Source organism: Acomys minous (assembly GCF_964271855.1).
Source record: "Acomys minous genome assembly, chromosome: 4".
NCBI classification, from domain to species: domain Eukaryota; kingdom Metazoa; phylum Chordata; class Mammalia; order Rodentia; family Muridae; genus Acomys; species Acomys minous.
Window position 1 is genome coordinate 39,678,902 of NC_140486.1, and position 23,728 is coordinate 39,702,629.

At 40.7% G+C, this 23,728-nt stretch overlaps 1 protein-coding gene across 3 annotated transcripts in view; it reads right to left on the reverse strand.

Moving 5' to 3' along the window:
* Positions 1 to 1,928: 1,928 nt before the first annotated feature.
* The window catches only part of AP3S1 (adaptor related protein complex 3 subunit sigma 1), a gene marked incomplete at its 5' end in the record, with an annotated part of 53,749 nt that continues 31,949 nt past the window's right edge, over positions 1,929 to 23,728 (reverse strand). The window contains 6 exons of one of the 3 annotated variants that reach the window (XR_014778801.1): positions 1,929 to 2,330; positions 4,407 to 4,500; positions 9,669 to 9,768; positions 11,469 to 11,562; positions 12,313 to 12,498; positions 13,184 to 13,317. Coding sequence is in view for 1 of the 3 variants with exons in the window: in XM_084779613.1 (XP_084635739.1) it covers positions 19,502 to 19,630 (129 nt within the window). Of the gene's footprint in view, positions 2,331 to 4,406; positions 4,501 to 9,668; positions 9,769 to 11,468; positions 11,563 to 12,312; positions 12,499 to 13,183; positions 13,318 to 19,022; positions 19,631 to 23,728 lie in introns of those variants that run through there. The other 2 variants (XM_084779613.1, XM_084779614.1) reach the window with 2 other exon arrangements.

Genomic DNA, 23,728 nt, shown 5'->3' on the forward strand with positions numbered 1-23,728 from the left:
GGCCCATAAATGTTAGCTGTGCACTGACCCTTTCTAGAAAAATCCAATGGGAATTCTGCACATGCGAGGAGATCATGCCTGACTTACAGGAAGTAAGAGGGGGAGGGGGAGGCTCAAACAGAGCAATAACAGGTCTTCCCCGAAGGAGCAGAACCTGCCAGGAACACATCACAACAAGAGGCCTGCCAGGAACATGATGCACTCTTGAGCCCCTTAGGAGATAGCATACTCCAAGAGGTCACTTGTGAGTGAGAATGTACACGGGTCCAGAAGCCAGAAGCCAGGGCAAGTTCCGATCTCATAGGTGATTAAGCTGCAAAATCCTGAGGGACTATAGCTAATTCCAGGAAGCATCTCTGACATCTGCCTCATGCGTTCATCAAGGTTGCATCAAGCCAACTGGCAAATGACGTTCTTCTCCCAGCCAGAGTCACACGAATCCTACAAACCCAAATCCACCTTTAATTCTCTCCTCCTTTAGGAAGTTGCTTTTCTTGAGTTTTTTCTTCTTTTACTTGGGCTTTTCCCCCTAATTACTTTAAAGCTTGATTTTAGATAGATACAAAAGAAAAATACTGGCACTGTAGATCTTGTGACCACGGAAGACAGTTTGGGGAACGCATGGAATAGAAATAGGATGTTATGCCATTATTTATAACCAGAGTCAGTGTTTTGGTTTGCTCTGTGTCTGCGTTTGGAGAAATGCGGGTTCTTTTTTAGAGGAAGTCTCATATCAAGGCTCGGACTATCCTGGAAGCCCTATGTAGCCCAGGTTGGCTTCAGAGTCCCAGGCCTTCCCCCTCAGCCTGCCACCACAGCCAGTGACACTTGACTTTCATGGAGATGACACTTCCATCCCTTTTCCACTTGGTTTCTTTAAGTCCTTCTTGGTTGTACGAAAAGGTCTGGATTTTCCCATGAGCACAAGTGTCTCAAGTTACCACTGATAACTGTGTAAGCAATGTCAGTCAGCTCTTCCTCAGCCCACAGTCCTATGTATCTATGGTAGCTCGTGGTCCTTCATGGACTCTGTGGACCTTGACTGGCAAATGGCTGATTTGCTTCTGTAAACTAAGGCCTACATTTTTTATGTTCCCTTCTAGTTTTATTTCTAGTCTTAGAAATGTATTTTTACATGTTCTCTAAGCCTTTTGACTGTGGTTGTCTATGAAGAACAACTTCCTGATGTCTGTGTGGAGCCTTCCTGTGAGTGTCCAGTGGGCAATCACATTGTCCCTACTAGACCAGCCTTCTCAGCATGCTTCTTTTTGGGGGGCGGGGGAGGTTCAGACGGGGTTTCTCTGTGTACCTTTGGCTGTCCTGCACTCACTTTGTAGACCAGGCTGGCCTCGAACTCCCAGAGACCTTCCTGCCTCTGCCTCCCTGGGTGCTGGATCACAGGCGTGTGCCACTGCGTCTGGCTCAGCATGCTCCTTTGATCGAAGGGACAACAGCACAGATTCATTTAATCCCCAAGGTCATGATTTCCTGAAAACTTGGGCCAGACATATGGGTTAATCAAAACATTGGTACAGATGCCCACCGCATAAAAGATCCAAAATGAAATGCATATCATATAGATATGTTTGAGTATTTCTTCTCCACTGGTTGATATCTGTTTGGGTTCTTCTGGAATTTTGTTGTAGTCTGTTTTGTCTGTGGGCTTCTAGCCTGACACACAGCAAAGGCAATGAGGAGGAGAGTAAAGGCATCAGAGGCAGGAGCCAGACTCTCCCATTGGCCTTTGCTGTTTGATGAAGGACTTGTGTTTTCTAAAAACTGTTGCACCCTCTTCTGTATGTTACTGAGGAGATTCAGTTTGCAAGATAAGTGACATCTTATATAAAGTCATTACCTGACAGAAAAGCTGGGGGCCACTTTTGCAGTCAGTATGGTGTCCTGCACAGAGCCTTGTATACCAACATTTCAGAAATGTGTATTTGCTAAATTTAGGTGAATTCTGAAAAGTTGCATGTGAATTTGATTTTAATATGCTAAATCACAACTTTTAAAACATATGGACAGCACACTTAATGGAATATAGCATGGAATCAATCGTTCAAAATGAATACTTCCTGGTTTATCTATTTTGCTATTGGAGTTGGGCAGGCTTCTTTAGGGCTAAGTACAAAGGCTTATTGCATCTCTTCCCTGCTACATGAAGAGCCAAAATCCAAGATTCAGGACTAAAATTCTGAGGTCACAGAACCTGCTACCAATGACCCTTCAGTTTTAAGAACTGAGATCTGGCCATCTTCTCTGCTTTGGTGTACAGATGAAGGGAATCAGTGTTTTCTTCAGCCTTCAAGTGTCTTGTTTGGACAGGACCCCTGTAACAGAAGACAGACCAGTAACAAGACAACAAATTATTAACCTGTATGTCATCGTTTGCAAGCAAAACATGCAAAGAATAAGAAGTCTAAAGGAAGCTGCCTTTCTACAGCATCTTCAGCTGTGAAAAGTACATTAAAAAAAAAAGGTAACAAGACAAAAGATACTTTTGAATCTCTACTGGCAGTAATTTGTAGGAAGACAGATAAATGGCAGAAAGCAGGACAGGCCTGTCTTGTTTTTATGAATCTGACCCCAGACAACAAGGTCACCAGACAAAAGGCTGGTGTAGGAGACAATGCAGTCATGACTAGTGGCCAGCCTGCCTGGCACACTGTACTTCTAAATAATAAGCATGGCCAGGCATTGTGGCGCACATCTTTAATCCCAGTACTAGGGAGGCAGAGGCAGTTGGATCTCTGTGAGTTCGAAGTCAGTCTGGTCTAAAAAGTGAGTCCAGGTCAGTCAAGGCTACACAGAGAAACCCTGGCTCAAAAAACCACAACACAAAACAAAACAAAAACCACCCCCACCAACAAAAACATAATTACATTCAAATACACTGATGGGTTATGGTCATTTTTTTAGATCTTTCAAAAATTCACATAATCTTTATAAATTGCACTCTGCAGACATATTAAAATGTGGTAGAGAGTATTAGAGGCATTAGAGGTATACACACACACACACACACACACACACACACACACACACACACACACACACACACAGAAGAATAAAAAGGATAGCAGTACGGATGAAAGGTAAGGAAGGAAGTTCATTCTATATATGCTTAGGGGCTTTTAAAGGTTAATTTTAAATATTCTTACATTTCAAGATAGCTTTAAGTTTGCAGAAGTGAACAGACTCTTGAACCCAGTACCCAGTTACACCATTTCACGTTCATCTAAACTACGAAAACACTACCAGTTCACTAGAGTTAGCAAAAGCCACATTTTGTTTGGTTTTGACTTAATGTTCTTCTACTAACCCAGGATGCCCTGTGTGACACTGAGCCCCATTAAGCCACTGTGTCACTTAGCTCCTTCTACGCTATAGCTGCTTCCTTGTTTTAGATAGTCTTGGCAAGACTTTGAATTCAAGATACGTTGTAGGATGGCCTCAAAATGAGTTTGCCTCCCCCAGCCCGCCTCATGACTGGGTTGGGGGTTGAGGTTTTTGGAAGGAATAACAGGAAATACTCATTCTCATAGTTTGGGTAACAGTCGTCTCCTCCCCACAATCTGAAGCATTCTGAAAGTTGGCAGGCTAAAGCCTTACGGGCAGAGGAGAAGACTCCCTGGGTACAAGCGTATGGGAAGCTCCTTCCTTGTTCCTGAGGCTTCTGAGCCTCCCGGATTCTAGCAACAGCTTCAGGGAGGGCTTCTTGCTGCCTCGGTCTCCCAAGACTGTGCACTCAGCAGGGCCACAGAAACCAATGCTTCCCCGCAGCTGCTTCCAGCTCCATTACTTCTGAAACTACTGGCTGCAGACATCAGGCCTGCAACTTTGGAAGCCTGGGCCTCACATGGGCTACAGTTAACAACCTGCAGACGTGCTCTGCAAGGGACTGCTCAGCTGGCATCCCAGAGGGACTTTTGCTTTTTGCTTTGTTATTGTCTGTATGTTGACACTCACTCTTATCTCTGGCTGGCCTTCAGCTCATATGTAGACCAGCCTGGCCTTGAACTCACAAGAGTTCTGCCTGATTCTGTGTCTAAAGCGCCGCCATACCTTGCTTCTCCAAGAGATTCCAAGCTGCCAACATTTCTCAGGGCTCTAAGGACCCTGGCTAGCATCCTACTCCTAGCGAAGAGCTCAAATCTGATATTTAAATCCTGTGTGGCAATCTCTTTTTAAATTTTTTTTTTTAAGGTTAATTCTGAACTGACAAAGCTTCCTGTGTGTTCCTGACAAACACACTTCCTTTGTGTTCTCTTCCCTTTCTGAGTACTCCATTCTTGGGCAGGGTGTGACAAGCACCTGCTTGGAGACCAATGATAACATCCAACCACCACCTCATCAGCATATCACCCCCAAGGGCCCTAACCATCAACACTCCCCACACTCCTGACCTTGACTAAGCAGCTGAGCAGGACTTGCCATCTTCCTATTCAAGGCCCTCTCCATGTGTGTTCTTCGGAAGGAAGTCACATTATTCAGCTTGAACTGAAGGAAGAGGAGAGGGGGTCGTTATCTACACAAGTTTACATGGAATTCTTTTTACAGATTTGCCAACTCTTGTTGTTGAACCACTTATTTGTCAGTGTGGACTTGAAGATATTAATTTTGCATTTCAGGTTAGAACCCTAAACTTAAGTTATTTATTTTATTGCTCAACCTGTGTCTGCCGTGGGGAGCTCTTGGAGTTGGCACCTGAGTCTCTTTGACACACACCAGTTGTTATGTTGTCTGAGCACATCCTTGTTTTTCTGAAGATGCTCTGGGGTCATCTTGTATATCCCTGTCCCAACCCTTGAATCTATCATTTTCCTAAGGACCTATCTGTCTCTTTACTTGCTATTGGAATTTAGAAAGTGAGTGCTGGATGCCCTTGTTGTCCCGAGGAGTGCCACTTTCTTCCTTCACACCTTAGCCAATGGAGCAAAACATATGTGCGTATACTAATTTATGTATAGACATTCTGACAAGTTGGGATTTCCCCACCCATGGTACACTAGGAGGAAAAGGTTGAAGCCTAGTGTCAAAGGTAGAGCCTGTGTGCAGAAAGGGGCTTACAACCTCTCAGGATCGCCTCGAGGGAGAGACTGGCAGCAAGCTGAAGGTGGCCAGGGCCACGCCTTGGCCAGGAACAGTTTAGTTTACCTCTTGCCTTCTTTTTAAACCTAAAGTGCATGTCAGGCTCTGAAGGTGGACTTGGGAAAACTGGAGCAGTCACAAGACTTCGTTGTTCCTCTTCCTAAAGTGACACTGACTTAATGTCCTTTTCCTGAATTTCATTGTTACTTGTTTGTTTAGAGTGTGGCTGGGCCTGGCTCTTAAGAGGCCTGACAGGCTGAACTTGAGCCTTACTCCAGTGACACAGCCATCATTCATCGTTGATTGTCATCCCGTCCCTACCTTCTCCTTTACATTAGTTAGTTAGTTAGTTAGTATGTTGAGGGTGGGACACATGTCATGGTAGACATGTGGATGTCATGGAACCCTTGCAGGACCCCTAGACTTGAATCCAGGTGGCAGTAAGTGCCCTTGCCTGCTAAGCTATCTCATCACACTATCATACTCTCAATTTGATTTTTATGATCTCTGTTTTTTTCTACCTTATATTGTATTCTTCTCGAGGCTAGATTTACCCCAGGCTTTTCATTCACCTTGTATTTTCCTTCCTCTTTTGTGACTCTTTTATGGTATGCTTTTCTCATTCATCTCTTTCAGGTCCCACAGGTCCGTTTGTCCCCTTGTCTTACACCGGTTAAATATTCCTGCCAATTCTTCAAGTTCTTAGAGAAATCAACGTATCTTAAATTTCCTTTGAAATGGCAGGTGGTTTTCTCAGCTTCTGAATTCATTTTTGTGTGTCTTTCAGTGTATTTTGCTCTTTTCTGCTTTCTTTCCTTCTGTGGGAGTCTCTATTTGCTCTCTGCTCTGTCCTAATAGTCCTTTACTGTCAGGTAGGGCCAAGGGTGAAGATGGCTGGAGAGGTCTTAAAGTAGCCCACAGCTTTGTTTCAGGTTAATATCAACTAGACAAAGGAAATGAGGGGGACTTCTCATTAGTTGCTGGGGTTTGAGGGGCAATGTGGTGGCCTAAGCTTTAAGCCCTCAAATTTGCCTTGTCTCATCAGGCTAGCGAGGAGAAGGGATGGTGGTGACACACCAGCAGAGCCTTCAGGCCACTTCACTTTCGTATGTGGTGGAAAGCTTTGCCTAGGAACATTCCCTGATTCTTCTCTGGGCAAGCCAGGTCTGACTGCAATAAGCAGAGCTCTTCCTAGAAAGATGCCTTCATACTGTAACAGTTTGTTTCAGGAAAATGCTAGTCAAACATCTTAGAAAGCAGGGTTAGCTTTCATTTTCCTCCCAATTTTGATTTCATAGTACTTAAGTGTCGCTTGGAGTCTGTAGCCTGGGCTCTTGTCTATGTCTGTATGTTATGGAAGATGGAAAGGCTATTTATTTGTGTTGGGTTTTTTGGGGGCAAGGGTGGACAGTGAGGGAGGGCAGACTCTTTTTTATTTTTCTGTTCTAGTGTAGATTTTGGTGTTTTTTTTTTAATTAAAGACTTATTTATTATTATGTATACAGTGCTCTGCCTGCATGTACACCTGCAGACCAGAAGAGGGCATCAGATCATATTATAGATGGTTGTGAGCCACCACGTGGTTGCTGGGAATTGAACTCAGGACCTCTGGAAGAACAATCAGTGCTCTTAACCTCTCAGCCATCTCTTCAACCCCGATTTCGGTGAGTTTTAAGAACTGTGGTGTAAAATGCTTTGTTCAATTATACTTCACTGGAACATCCAAGGGTTTCTAAGTCTTTCTTCCCTGACCCCCCTCTCCAAATTGGCCAAGTCAGACAATCCAACAGTGGAGGAGTTCCACTTATCAAGTACTCAGCATTATTGTGTCCCTGTGCTCACCTTTAGGGTCTAGTTTACATTACAACATTCTACTCACCTCTCCCTCTCAGTAGCTGCCCTTCTGAGAGCCCTGCTTACCTGTCTCCGCTCTTCCAGCGAGGAAAGCTAATATACTTGAAGTAGGTAAGTGATTTTTTTCCTGATATTTTATAAATCTCATTTCATGAAAGTGGATTAAACAAGAGGAATAGAGGCTGGAAAGATGGCTCGGTGGTTATGGACGCTCTCTGCTTTCCAGGTGACCTGAGTTGAGTGCCAGCACCCACACCAGGTAGCTTACAACTGCAGGAGCAGCTCCAGCTACACACACACACACACACACACACACACACACACACACACACACACACAAAGAGTAGATAAAAATTAAATCTTTAAGCAGGGAAAATGGACTCTTTATAAAGGACACGACCAAACTGTTTCAGCAAATACTGATTCCTGGGTTGAAAACCGATAAACATCAAACCAGAGAGGAGTAGTGTGGCTTCCTGCCTGTGTTGTATATGGAAATTGAATTGTCAACTTTGTTGTTTAATTTTTGCTTTATTGAGACAGATTCTTAGCAGCACAGGCTGGACTTGAACTTTCGGGCAGCCAAAACTACTCTTGAACTACGGATTCTCCTGCCCTCACACACTAAGTGAGGGGGATCACAAACCAGCACCACCAAGGCAGCTGATCTATTCCCCATGCTGTTACTCTATGAGCTAATCTTGTGGACAGCCAGCATTCTTTGTAAGTTAATAAATCCCCTTTCGAGAGTATTTTCATCTTCACACACACATCCCACAGAACAGAACACACCACTTCACTTTCATTTGGCAATGTCATTCTTTATTGAGTAATAGATCCATTTGCTTGGATCACCTTGTCATAAACACACTTCAAAGCTGCATATCAAGAACTTCATTTGTATTTACTGAAACTGAAAGGTCACAAAGGGACCTTGAGTCAGATAAGCTTCAGGAAAACATTCTAAGGTTTGCATAATCATGTAAAACTCATTTTAGGAGAAACGAGTGGATAAGAGCAGGCATACAGCTAGATGCAACTCCTGGCACCATGTCAGGGAGCCAGTTGCACTGTTTTACAGGCCATGCCTAAGCACTGAGTAAACGCAGCCATCCTGACAAGCAGACTCCAGTTAGCACATTCCTTTCATGGTCTCTTGAAGGAAACACTCATGGTCACCGTGACTTAGCTCTTAGACATGACTACAGCAAAATTCCTGTTTGCCTTCTTGAGTCTTATCACCCTGCTCATCTTTAAGGATGACACTGGACAACAGTGACTTCCTAAGCATGTGACTATTCCTGATAACCTACAACCTTGATGCTGGCGTGGTCACTGGCCAGCACACCCTGCCTCTTAATCTGCCTGTACGAAACTGGAGGTGGAGTTTGGGTCCCAGATCCCTCATTCTATGTCCTGTTCTGTAAACACTGGAGCTGGGACTCTGCAAACTGTTTCAAAGAAGCCCCTGCCAGCTAGCTCCCCATCTGTACACCTAGTACAAGATTAGAGGGTGGGGAGAGGTAGTCCTTCTTGCTTTTTCTATTCTTGTCGGCCACCCAAGCAGCTGGTGACAGTTGGTTCCAACTGCTTTCAACCAGCTTTTCTCTCGGAAACAGACGTGGAGTCTAGAGATGCAGCACCAGGCCCTGCATGTGAACAGCAGCACAGCCCACTCCTGCCCTCTCACTTGTTCTCTACTTGGATAATCTAGCTCTTGTACTAAACCTCTGCTCTGCTAGTCAGACTTCTGTCACTGTGATGACATAACACACACTCAACGGAGGAAAAGGTAAGCCTGAGTCATTTAAGCCACAGCTGATTGGTGCTGTTGTTTGGGAGTCTGCGAGAGGTAGAATATTGTGGGAAGGAAAGCAGAGGGAACAAAGCTGCTCAGATCACAGAGGCCAGGCAGCAGAGGGAGAGCAGAGGCCAGGGTATCCTCCCTTAGTGACTTAACTTCCTTCCAATCATTTCTACAAGCTCCACCACCTCCCAGCAGCACCGGAGGCTTGAGACTAAGCCTCTGTTTATGGGCTTTAGGGTACATTCTAGAATTCAGTATTGCACTCTTTAAATACCTAGTATAAGCACTGTTTTCCTGGACTCTGAATCCACAAGGCACAAAGTGCCTAGAACCTTCAAACTCCAAGTAAGCAATTTGCAATTCTTTAACAACTTGTATTATTATTATTATTACTACTACTACTAATTGAAAATAAAGACAATATATTCTGATCACAGTTTCCCTTCCATCATTTCCTCCCCAACAACTCCCTGCCTTCTTTCTCTCCTTAAGAAAATAATAGGCAAATAAGAAGAGAAAGATAAAACAAAATAAACAAAAGAAAAAAAATGAAAGGAGCAGGAGAAAAGCATGAGTGCACACATGAATGTAAACACACAAACACACATACACACATACAGCCTCACACACACACAGCCTCATCACACGCACAAAACTGACAAAAACTCTAAAATTAGAGACTATAACATACAAGCAAAAAAAAAAAAAAAACCAGTAAGATTAAAAGAAAAAAAGTCCAAGCAAAGCAATATGAGACAAAAAGAATCTAAAAAATTTCTTTTAATGTCATTTATTTTGTATTGAATTTGTACAGGGTAAAATTAACTCTGTGGTATATAGTTCTATAAGGTTTGACATCCACTCAGAAATGAGCATCTGCCACTAAAATGGCAACACGGAACAGCTTCCTACTCACCACATTTCTCCTGTTGTCCTTTAGAGACCGGCCCCTTCCCCTAGCCCCAAGCTCTGGTGGAGACACTGCTGTGCTCTTCGCTCCCATCCTTTTGTCTTCTCTGGAAAGCCATAGAAATGAAAGCATATATCATGCAGTTTTGAATTGCGATTATTTCAATGAACAAAAATCAAATCCAAGATTTGTTTGTATTGCTGACTGGATTTTTAAATCACTTTAACTTAACACCATATACTACAGTATGGCCCACATTCTGGTGAGTAACCTTAATTCATTTTGTATTACCATATAATTAAATAAATTACCATAAATGTATGGGCTTAGCATAACATCCATTTATAGCCTCTGTGGATCTGAAGTTCAGTCTCTATTGGGGTGCCAAGGGGCTGCACGGGGGGGGGGGCAGGGCTCATCAGAAGCTCATGAAGAGATGATCAAATGATGCCACAGAGAGGCTGCGGCCAACTGCTGCTGCCTCAGCTAAACAACCACATCTGCAAGGGTTTCAAACCGGCCAGGCTGCAAAGCAGGCGAGCCTTGCCCTCTCACAGTCTACTCGGAGCCTCAAGGCTACTGCGACCAGACGTGAGGGTTCCTTGCTCTTGTGAACAGCACACAGGCGGCACAGGCTCGCTGCAACCTGTGTGCGAATAAAAATGACTTCTGCTTGCTAATGCAATTTGGCTGTCTTCACTCTAAAAATAACTCTGGGTCCTGACCTTTCTGTGCTTTGTTGTGGGGCACTCTAAAGTGCTTAAGGGTGAAAAAGCTTAGCCAGGATCTGGCTGCTGTTGTTTCTACAAGTAACTAGCATAAATACACCATATGTTCAGGAAATGACATCTCATTAGAGCCTCTGTTGTCAGCTTTCTAAGGGCAGGCTCCAGCCATGAGCGTGGGGCCAGTTCCCTGGGGCTCGGGTGGGCAAAGCATGGAGGGGTGGTAAGTGATGCCCACGCCCCAACTATGGCAACTGTGTATTTTAGCGTCCACTTAGGGGGAAGTCTCACATGCATCTCTCGTGACTCCTCAGCCGACAGTTGAAGCCGGAGTAGGAGTGGCTCTTCTGCTTCCATGCGAACGCGAAAGCACCAATAAAGCCACCTGCCAGGCCGTGGAGGAGGCACTACAAAGAAGGCTTCAAGCATAAGCACTAAAATCCCCGCCTCCTGAAACAAAAATGACCTCACTGGGAAAACACTGTGATCTTAATTTCTGTGTTGTGGCAGGCAGCCCCTCTCCAGCACTGGGAGGGCTGGACTGTGGTGAAGAGAGATCTTAGCAAACCAAAATTAAGGAGCTTTGCTAAGACAAAGGCTTTGGGAAGCAGAGGCAGGCAGAGCTGAGTTCAAGAAATCCTGTCTCAAAGGGGGGAAAAAAAGAGAAATCTTGTGTTGAAAAACAAAACAAAAAAGGAAAAAAGAAAACGAAAACACTTGGGCAGTATAAATCCTTCAAAATAAAAGACACTTTCTTAGCCCTCATATAGTTTCTGAAGCTGTGGCACACACATTGAAAATAAATCAGCATCATCAACAGAGCCATTCCTCTGAACACTGCTGCCGTGCTTGGCACTGCACTGAGCACTCTATGTGGGCTGGTGTGTGCAGCCATCAGTGATGAAATCAATTAAGCACCACTAACATTCCCACTTCAGACAAGAAAACCCAGGCTTAGGAGGATTGCTTTACAAGGGACCACGCTAGGACTAGAAAGTAGATTGATGCTCTATTGCTGCGAAGGGACACCATGACCACGGCAACTCTTATAAAGAAAACCATTTAACCGGGGCTTGCTTACAGTTCAGAGGAGTCATCAAGACGGGAAGCATGGCAGCGTGCAGGCAGATGTGGCGCTGGAGAAAAGCAGCTTGACAGTCCTACTTCCGGATCCTCTGACAGCAGGAAGAGCGTGACACTGGGTCACTGAGTCGGCTTCTGCATTTGAAACCCCTAAGCCTATACACCCAAAAGGCCACACCTACTACAAACAAGGCCGCACTGCCTAACTAATCCCAGTCAAGCAGTGCCACTCCGTAATGACCAAGCATTCAAATCTATGAGCCCCCACGGTCCAGTCCTATTCACATCAGCACAGTAGGTATTCCAGTCCAGAGCCCATATAATGAATCCTCACGAGGCATGGTGTATGAGGTTCTTTCAGGCTCTGCCTTGGCTCATTCTACAGTGTAAAGGGAAAGGTGGGCGGCTGACATGAAAGAGGTCAGTGACGTTTTGACTGAGGTCAGTTCTAGCCATCTGTGGTAAAATGTGAGCAGTAATCTAGTAGATACCTTTATTCTTCCTCGTCACCAATGTTATCAGAGCTATGCCCCAAATTCTTGTTTGGAGAGACTGGTTTATTTGTCTTGGTTTTTCAAGACAGGGTTTCTTCGTGTGGCCCTGGCTGTCCTAGAACTCACTCTGTAGACTAGGTTGGCCTTGAACTCACAGAGATCTGCTTGACTCTGCCTCCTTAGTGCTGGGATTAAAGGGGTGCATCACCACGCCCAGCTGCTGAGACTGATTTTTAACGTCTGGCTTTGAAGTCTTACCCAGTGAGCTGTAACCTGAAGACTGGTATGGAAGTGGGGGCCACTCATTCTTCTCCTCTCTGGTACCTGAGACCTATGTAGTATACTTACTGGGGACATGGAATCATATCATGGCTACAGATTTAGCCATTGGTTTAATCCTGGAGAATGTGGCTCCATCTTTGTAGGGTATCATGTCCAAGCTGGTGACCATGCAGTAAGGGCCCTCCCAGATCAAAGGGATGGCAACATGGCATAATCAGTATCTATGTGGCCACATGGGACTCTGCCATGACCCTGTAGCAGAGAACAATCAGAATGCATTTTATCACACACTGGCTATGCCAGTAATGATTTCTTGGTTTTCTAAGGATCCCTACACACACACACACACACACACACACACACACACACCCTCTTCACCCGCAATCCCTCCATTGATGTCCATTTGTACAATTAAGGGCTCTAACCATTAGAAGACAGACTCAGGAGCTAAGAGGAAAGTAAACTGCGGCTAGTGCTGGTCCTTCATTTCCCACACGCACCATTTCCATCTTACTACCGACTACTGCCAGCTCTGCCTATGATCAGTCAGCCTGGTAGAATCCCAGTTGTTCTGGATATACAGCACTTGGCCACAGTCAGGGCCCAGATGCTCAAAGAACTGTTTTTCACACGGCACACAACTTCCCTCCATTGGTGGCAGGATTTGCTTGCAAACACCTAGACAAGATTCTCCTCCTGGGCCACGCCCATAAACACAGTATCTTCTCCCGTCTCTGGCAGCTCTAGTACTACTGAGTGCTCAAGGAGTATGGTCCAAGAGGAAGAATTCCTTGCAGCCTGATCCTGCTGCACAGCCCCGGCACCGGGCCTGCCCTGGATTGTGGCTGATACGCCCAGTGACACTCCTTTGGAGAAAACTGATTTTCCCTTTAGCAGTGGGTATCAAGCGTAGATAGCATCTTGGTTAAGGTCAAACCTGTATCCACTTCCTCTTCTCTGTGCTGAGATTTTTGCCTTGTTGAACTTGTGCAGGTCTGTGCATGTTGCCCATCTTTGAGTTCATGTGTTACCTGCCCTGGTGTGTCTAGAAGACTGTTTCCTTGAAGTCATCTATCATCAAAATAAAATTTAAAAACCAATGATTTTCATTGTCCACTAGAGGCCACTGTCTTCACAGCTAGCCAAAGGTCCTAGCATGAGTCCTAGAGGAGAATTTAGAAATCAGGTTTGCTCTTTGGTATCACGTGTGTGACTTCTCAATTTCTCCTTTTAGGTTGTTCATGAAACTAGAAATGTCGTATTTGCTTGCCGTTTTTTTTTTTTTTTTAATTAGCCAAGTTAAATCCTTCCTCTCACAACTTTTGTGTGAATAGAGGTTGATTAAAGCAAAAATAAACAAAAATAAAATGCAAACAAAACCAGGCATGGCTGCATAGATCTGTAACTCCAGCACTGGGGGGTAGGGGTGATGGTGTGTGGTGTGTAGTGGTGGTGGAAACAGAAGGGCCCTGAGAGCTTCCTATCAGCAAGACTCGGCAGAATGGTAAGCTTCTAGCTCAGTGAGAGACTTTCTCAAAGCAGTGAGGAAAAGTGCCAGAGGAAGATACATATCAGATATACTGCTCTGGCCTCTAAACACATGTGCACCTACACACCCACACATCAAGTAACCCAGTTCCTCACAATAAACTCTCAATAGTTTGCTACATATAGTTTTTCTGAAGATAGACATTACAGAATACACATATACAGAATGCATTTACCAGATGAATACCATATGTATATGTGTGTATGTGTACACATGTATGTAATGTGTGTATGTATATGAAACAAACACATACACCACGATTTTATTAATCTCTTCTAAATGATGTCACACTGCCAGAGTAGTTACAATTGGGATGCAACCTGAAATTTGTAGTAGTACACTGTCATCTTCAGGGCTGAGACGTACGAACTAGATCCATCACTTAAAAGGAAGCATGGACCCAGTCTCAAGAACAGTGAGAGGGTGGGAGCACAGGTCTGCTTGTCTTTAGTCATGCATGGCCACGTGTTTTAAAGTTATGTGGAGTATTTCTTCTTCTCTGGGCAGTAATAGTACCAGCTCATGCATAAATCAGTTCATCTGGCTCAATTTCAACCTTTAGGGGTTTCTAATAATATAACAACTATATAAAATGGTTTCAAAATGATGACCCTTTGAGAAGGTTCACTTACTTATGCAAGACTTACCTTTGTATTTTAAAAATGGGTAAATACATGTACTCATTATTTGTTTTTTTAAGACAACTAATATCTTATGGCTTCCCTGCCTGGCCCCTAGGGGATCCCTCCTCTTGTGTTACCGCCGTTGAGCTGGGAGACTGGCTTTCCCTTAGGACTAAGACAGAAGTGGCGGATCTTCCTGAGTGGCGTGTTTAGTTGATGCTGCAGATCTTGGGCCTTGTCAGCCTTTACAACACCAAGTAACCCAGTTCCTCACAATAAACTCTCAATAGTTTGCTACATATAGTTTTTCTGAAGATAGACATTATATGTTACATACATATAACATACCACAGATCTACTTGCCTATCTTCCTTTTTTTCACCAAGTAGTGTACTCTAAGGGCTATTTTTTGGCAATATCCAGGGACCTTTTTATTCTTTGTGGCAGTGCCATAGAAGTGCGTGGTATAGACATAATATGGCCTTTCATCGAATCGCTGACAGACACCGGGTCATCCCATTCTTTTGCTATTAAGAACAGTACAGCAGTTGCTACGTTTTAACCACTTTCTTATAGATAAGCAATTAATTTCATACTATTTTGTTTGTAGAAATTAATATAAAAAGCCTGTCTATTAAAGGGTATCAGCTGGGAGTGGAGAGACAGCTGCCGCATCAGCACTTAGGAGGCTGAGAGGAAGATTAAGAAGGCTGGCACTGGAAATACAAATCCTGTTTCTAAAACCAAAACAAGATAGGAATCAAAAGGTGATACAAATAAGATAAGTTTGTATGTGTTTATTTTTCATTAAAATGTCACACAGAACTTAATATATTATTTTTTAAATGTTACACTAAATCATAACCCATGTATCAATATGAGAGCTTTCTCATTTCCTCCAATCATCTCTACCACTGGACATAAGTCCGTTCTGTTAATTTTTGCCAAGATGAAATAACATCTAATACAATGGTTCTCAACCAATGGGTCTCGACCTCTCTGGGGGTCACATATCAGATATTCTGCAATTTATAATGGTTGGGGGGGAATACTACATGCATGAAGTAGCAACAAAAATAATTGTATGGTTGAGGGCCACCACAGCCTGCAGAACTGTATTAAAGGATCGCAGCATTAGGAAGGGGGAGAATCACTGACCTTTGTGTTCCTTTCACCTGTGTTCCCTGACTAACAGAGAGGCCAAGGGTTGCTATGTATTTATTGGGTATTAAAATTATTGACTTGTTTTTCTTACCAATTACTATAATGTTGGTATGTCCGGTCTACCAACTCTTTTTTAAAAAAATTTCCCTACTACTTTTAGGCCCACAAAAGATATTCTAATTCTTACAATATACTTTGGTTCTTTCTTGTTAGACATTTTACATACTGAAGACTTGAAGGCTCTGTTAAAGATGGTATCTGCTCATCTTCCTTGACACTCATCCACACAGCCGCACACCTCGTTTAGCCAACTAATCCCAGAACCCATGCAAACACGGGTTACATTTTCCTTAGAGAAATTTTTCCTGGAAACCTTTATTTTCCTGTTTCAATTAAGACTAACTGTCATTTAGGTCCGCTGCAAAGCTCTGGTTCTAAGATTTACAGATGCACAGGGAATTTCCCTCATTTTCCGTCCTGGCTGTACCTATTGGTGAATAGATTATCTCGTGTCTTATTTTATAAAGTAGTTTGGTGGTCTACATATTTCAGATGGTAATAAGAAAGCAAAAGAAATACATTTTTAAAGCTTACATGTACAAAAATATATTTATTGGGCTGGAGAGATGGCTTAGTGATTAAAACACTGGCTGCTCTTAACCAGAGGTTCTGAGTTCAATTCCCAGGACCCATATGGTGGCTCACAATCCTTTATAATGAGATCTGATGCCTTCTTCTGGCCTTCAGGTGTACATGCAGATAAAGCATTCATATACATAAAATAAATAATAAAAGAAATATTTTATATAAAAAAGAAAATATATTTATTATCATTTCATATATAACTGAAAACTTGACTGGCACAGAATTGTGCCAAATTTTTTTCTTCAGAAATTATAAAGTCATTTCTCCTTGTATTTTATCATTAGTCTTTTTCTAATGTATGTTTTTTTTTCCTTATCCTTAATTTCTCACAGATTTTAGAATCTAATGTGTTTGGTGTTATGATCTGAATGTACGCTTGCCTAACATCAATGATGAACCAAGCCGAACCTTAATCCCCAATAATTACAATAAATAATATAGAAAATGGAACTTTTAAAAAGTAACTAGGGGGCCGGACGTGGTGACGCATGCCTTTAATCCCAGCACTCGGGAGGCAAGGTAGGTGGATCTCTGTAAGTTCGAGGCCAGCCTGGTCGACAAAGCGAGTCCAGGACAGTCAAGGCTACAGAGAAACCCTGTCTCGAAAAACAAACCACCAACATCAAAAGAGTACTGATGAAAGGCCATTAAGACGGCTAATGGAGTAAAGGCACTTGCTGCCAAGCCTGAGTTCAGTCCTCGAACAACTCACCCAAGCTGTCCTCTGGTCTCCACAGATACACTGTAATGTACATGTGTATACACACACACACACACACTCACTCAGTCACACACACACACACACACACACACACACACACCGAACAACTCACCCAAGTTGTCCTCTGGTCTCCACAGATACACTGTAATGTACATGTGTACACACACACACACACACACACACACACACACACACACACACACACACACACTCCACTCACACTAAGAAGAGGCCTATTGGAGCCTGTTTGCGCTTTCCCACCACGTGAAGACATAGCAAGTAGGTGCCTTCTGTTAGGAATGTGATCTTACCTAACAACAAATATGCTGAAGGCTTCATCTTGAATGGAAACTTTCAGACCTATTAAAAACAAGTGTCACTAGTTTATAAGCTATGAGCTTTTATAGCAGCTCAAAGGGAGTAAGACACTGCTCAAAACTCTTATGTTGAAATGCTTATTCCCAATGCCAAAAGTACAAAGGCCTTTTAGAGGTAATTATTTCATGAGGACGGAGCCCTTATGAATGAGATTAGTGTCCTGAAGAGGGCCCAGAGAGCTCCCTAGTCCGTTCTATCTTCTAAGGACACAAATAAGAGGTGTTTGTTTGGACTAAAACACAAGACCCTTACCAGACAAAAATCTGCTGATTTCTTGATCTGAAATGTCTTAGTGTCCAGAACAGTGAGAAACCAATGTCTGTCACTTATTATCTACCCAGTGTATGTTATTTTATTACATAGCACCAGGCCAACTAGGGCACTAGGATGAGTCTTTTTTTACTATGCACGTTGTGAGCCCTTCAACTTCAAAAACGTTGCATTCATTTTTCTTCATATTTACTTGGGTTGTCAAGTTTTGGAATAATGAAAAGTAAAGACATTTTAGATCACCTTTAGAAAGTAAAGGTAAAAATGGACAATTAGTCCATGAAATTCCATAGGTTGAAGAGTCAGAAGACAAGAAAGAACCTAGCACGCTTTGAAAGTATAAACATGAGTAATCTATGTTCCTTGTTACATTCTGAAACACCCAAAAGTTTCACGTTACTGGCTTTGCTCTATGGTATGTCAGCCATGAATAGAGACCTCAAAGACTGACAACAGGGACATCAAGTAGCCCAGGTCTGTCTTTTGCTCCCTCTACTACTGGCTCCTGCAGTGTCTCAACTATCCTAAGCAAATCCCTGGATGTAGTCTCAGCAGTTCACTATTTTTCTTCCTGATCACTCTTACCCCACAAAGTCCCACTTGTATGACTTTCCTCTAAGTCTTTTTACCATCTTGGAACTGATGGAAACTGCAAACCAAAGATTCAATTTCCTTTTTACATCAGTATGAATGGAGTCTGCAATTCCACAGAAAAATAAATATGCTTCAGTGTAAGGGAAAAAAAACCCCTCAATACGTTATTGTTTTGCCTTACTGCTTAAAGTGGTGAAATAAAGAGACAAAGCTTGAAAAATATTAAAAAGTAATTTCTCTCTTACAGAGTTCTTAGAGTAAAATTCATATATGAAACAAATCTGAAGAAATGCTTCAAAGAAACCATGGTCTAGCCTGAGAAGGAACCGTCAGCTCCTGAGGTAAGACCACGTGAGAAAATATGGGCCCATGACAAGAAATTAGAACACATGCTAGAACTTAAAAGGCAAAATGAACCAACCAAGACCCATCAGGTAGTTTAGCTATGATTTTATAACACTATCCTCAAAACCAGCCATCTGCTGGCGTCATTGTTCATTATCTGGGCAAGAACGGGAGGCAAAGAGCTTAAGGCAAGGATATTTCTAGAAAAACAAAACAGTTCTTTAATCTTTTTGAAAAAGACACACCACTTCCCACTGCAAGTCTCATCACACAGAATAAGCACACTGAGATACACCACTCAATCTGTGACACAGCAGTTCCCGAACAATTCAGAGAGCTTCTGAGGAGTAAAAGTATGAGTGTGAATTAACAAAGTCAACACTGACAGTTGCTTAACAGTGGTAAAATATATTTTTATTTACTTTGTTGAGTCAGAAGGTTGTAAAAAAAATTATTGCTAAAGTAGATACCAAGCAAAACGAAATGGTACTTTAGAAGTCCAGTTACCTTGGAGTTTATTTAAACTAAGGAAAAGGTCATGTTTTCATGCAATACACACTTGGTTCTTTAAATAACAATTGTGACAAACAGCAAAAGAATTAGAGAATGCTGCACTGTGATCCATACAAAACATCAACATCTTGGGTTGTACATAATTAAAGAAACATCTCACTTTTGGAATTACTGTAATAGCCAATATATAGAGGCATGCCTTATGTGGGCATAGGAATGCAATTAAGAAAAGAAAAAAAATCACACTGGAAATACTCAATTTCTTTAAAATCACTGAGCAAGAAAAGCAACATTGAACTTCCACACTGACTTTTTGCAGCGTCTATACAGTACCTTGACTTAAATCCAAGAGCAAAGTTAAGACTCTCCTCCTCTATTTTTGGTAAACAACTGCATGGTAAACTTAGATGACTTTCCCTCTGGGTTTTACCTGGGAGTGGCCTTTTTAATATTTTATTTAAAAGAGGGCAGGTTTGGCACTTTTATACTGATGTCACCAATGTTAATATTTCTTGGGATTTCAGGAAGATTCATATTCTTTACAGCTGATACAGCACGGGCTGGAGCTCCCGCTAAGCCAGCCTGTATACGGAAGCAAATAAAAGAAAAAGAAAATGTACAACTCAGGTGTAGCTCATTACAAACAAACTTAGCAATGGAAGACAATGATAAAAAGTTTTCACATAACAAGCTTAGAGACCAGATGGTAGTTTGAATCAGTATGAGATGGTTACTTTGAAATACTAATCTATAAAGAGAAAACAGTTGAGACATTAGAAAATACAGTGAATACATGCAATAACAATGTAAAGAAAGATTTAAGTACAAGATATGTGTGCTACCCAGATACCAGACACAATGCTCAAATAAAAGCTAAATTTTTAGCTACAATTTAACAGACATGAATTTAGAAGAGTGGTGTTTATTAGTTTCCTTATTAAACATCTTTTGAAACAATCATGACAGATTTTTTTATTTTAAAATGGAAATTATCATTAATGTATGTCTGTAAGATAAAATAGTAATTATTTAGTTTCTTCAGTCATTGTTAAACCTTAATACTGTGGGGGTTCTTCCTAACTTTTCTAAGAAAGGTCTAAAACACTTTTTAAAAAAAATCACACCTTTAGGGAAGTCTTAGTCAAAAAAGAATAATTCTACCCAAAGCTGAAACTGCATGGATACTCTCCTGAGCAAGCAGTTAGTGGAAATCAAATGAATAAACATACTTTGTCATCTGAAGTAGACTCAACACATGCTGAGTTTCAACCATACTAACTTGGAGAAAAAATAATCTATATAACAAAATGAATTTAAATCTACAGTTATCACCATTAATGTATAATACTTGGCTTCTTCTAGTGGAAACATTTATAATTTGTTAAATAATTTGACAAAAACTAAGCTCAAAAGTGAAAGAAAAATATATAGATATCTAATTTTTTGAGTTATAACAGGCTTCATTGTCAAGATTTAACATACATCAACAATTTCAACGTTTTTAAAAAATTCAGACTATATAAAAAACAAAGCCAACCAATACATCTGAGTTCAATGGCATTGTTTTACACAAAACACACAAAGAAAAAATCTTCCCTTCTGATCAATTACATATATGAAGACAATATCCATGAGAGATGCAATAGCTTTAAATTCCCTTTTCCCAATTTAAGTTTTTTCTTCTGTAATCCTACCTCTTTTAATTAAAATAATAATAATAATAAAGCTGTTGTTACCTGAGAAAAATCTTGACTGATACAAAATAGGCCAGTGTAAACTATTTGCTGAATAAAGGATACAAACATTGTTAAGCAATAAAAATAAAAGCCATGGATTATCAATTTAGGGTTGGAAATAGAAAAATTAGTAAAACTGTATTAATAATAGATATGGTCCACACAGGCAATGAATGATATGGGTGATAATGGATGAAAGCTCCATACCCAAGTCCAGATAGGGTGGGAGATTCATTTTCTGTAATTTAATGAAGGCTGTTTGTGATACAAGACTGAAAATTTGATTGACTTCTTCATTTGTACCTACCTGGAAGAATGAAGCTCATGGTATACCCTATTTTCTTTCCACCCCCCAAAGATGCAAAAGAATCAGCTAAATATCATATCTTCAGAATAATGTAACTGAATATATCATATTCAAAAAGATCTTTAATTTGATAACTTCAAGTAAAAGTCCTAGATATCAAAATTTAGAATGACTTGGGAACAAAGAAGAATCCAGTGCAAAGAGATATGTTACCCTGTAAGTTTTCTTGTCCCAAAAGCACATTGTCTGCAATGAAACGGAATTATTTTAAAGTCGTACACATCTGGAACTATCATAATTTTTTCAGGTCAAGGAGTTGATAAATTTTCAAATTCCAAGATCAATTTGCTACTATTTTAGTGTGGAATTTCCATAAAGGGCTACATATGAAAAGTCGACTACAGAAAAATATTTGAGTGTAAATATTTTTAAAGGTATAAATTATTAAAAGATTTTATTATTGTGAAAGAATATGTGTCTTATTTTACACATTACACATTATTTATAGTTTACCTTTATAAACAGGAGACCTATTTTTCTGTATTAACTACCCTGAAGCCTTGTTTTCTATGATACCATGTGTATAGCTAACTAAGCTCAGGCAAAGAAAAACATTCTGCTACATTTCATTAAACCATTTCTGCAACCAAAGATGGTGTCATCTCTTAGCTGCTAATGAAAATACATAAAATCGCCATAGAAACTGATGTCAATGGCATTTACGTGCCACATAGTCCTATGCAAAACCACAAGTTTCTAAGTGCAACAATCTAGCCCTCTTCTACACATATGCAGCAAGCCATAGACATGCAGAGGACGGGAACTATTTAGAACACGCAGATGAATTAGCAGAATCAAATTATTTCTCAAGCATGTTCAATACTTTTGTGTAGTATGTATATCAGGAAAAGTAAATAGTAGTAAACAACGAAATATATACTTAAGTGCAATTAAGCTAATATTTAGAGATCAGATCCTTCTATGAAGAAAAGCAGGTCTGCTGATTGCTTCATAGCGCTTACATGAATTGCAGATGTTTGAAAATAAATTATGACTTAAAACAAAAAGACGGTGTTACTCATATAACATCAAGGCAGGAAATAAGTTTGATTTTCAGATGTCCATGACTGTCAATTCTTTAACAGTTTTATATGAACTGTTAAATGTGGAAAACATAAAATGTGGAAAAGGTAATTTCCCACTAGGGGGGAAAAATACATTTTCTGACACAGGTGAAACTACTTTCATCTTAGCTAAGTTTTTGGTTATTGTTGTTTTGTGTTTTTTTTTAAAGATGTACTCAAAGAAAATAGATAAGCTTTTACTAATAACTTTTCCAACAGCAACATTTACAGAAATTACATTTACCTCACTTTTCAGTGGCATACATTCATATATATATATATATATAGTAATTTTAAAAGGTAAAAAAAAGCTATCTTGACAGTACAGCATAGCTCATAAAGATTTAAGGCTGCACAATGGACACAGAGGAAAAATAAGGAAACGAAGTTTTACTGGAGAAATAACTTGCTTCCGTCTGTTACACTAGCGCACTACCATGGCAGCTAAGCAGCGGCCACTCCATTAACAAAAACAAATAATATGGACCCAAAGCAGCTAAGAGTATGAACTGGATGAGAGAATGAGGCGCCACAGAGAAAAGAAATGGTCATGTTTTCTCTCCCGTGAGATTAAATAAATTAACAGAATTAAGAGAAAGAAAACAAAATGAAGTCTGCAAGTATACCAAAATGAGGCCAAACAGATAGAAGACTTGTACAGACATACTCTTGGAAATTTCAAGCACCTGAATCACAAAGATAGTAATGGATGGATATGATTTGTTTTTGGTTTTGTTTTTAAATTGCCAGACCCAAAAATAAACAAAATATGTGCAAGCAAAACTGAAAAAGCAGCACTGCTGAAATATTTTTAAAAGAACCTAAAAACTTCCTTTTCCTCATGCAGTAATCAATTTTCTTGAAGGGAAATAGAAATTAATAGTTTATGGACATATTATTTATAATGTGTAAAATACCATCCTACCATCTTAAAATCTTTAAGTTCGAAATACAGCATTCTAAGATGGTAGTTGGGATAATATATACAAACTAAAGTATTTCTTCACCCTTCCTTCTGGAAACTGCTATATGAACATTCACAATTTTGACCTAGCACCCAAATAAATAAGACCAACATTAATAAACATGGTATTAAATGGTTTCAGACTCAAAATCATTAACAAAATAATGATGTTTTAAATTAATGTTTTTTTAGTAGAACAGAAGGTATCAAATCTTTTAATTTCTTAATGTGAGGCAGATTAACTTTTAATGTAGGAATTTATTGACCTGCAGAGCACAGCGGCACATGACTTTTATCCCAGAACTCAGTTAAAAGCCAGCCTGAGCCATAGTCAGACTGTATCTCAAAAAAACAAAACAAAAACAAACAAGCAAGCCCAAACAGGTTTGTTTCTTGCTTTGAAGGCAGTGCTTAACATCATAACTACAAACACATTAGAAATTCTGGTGACAATCTATGGGCTAGACCTATCTCATACTTCATAAACAATTTTAGCGAAATTTCAACGTTCAAAAATGTTTAAGCCCTAAAAACATCAACTTGTATGAC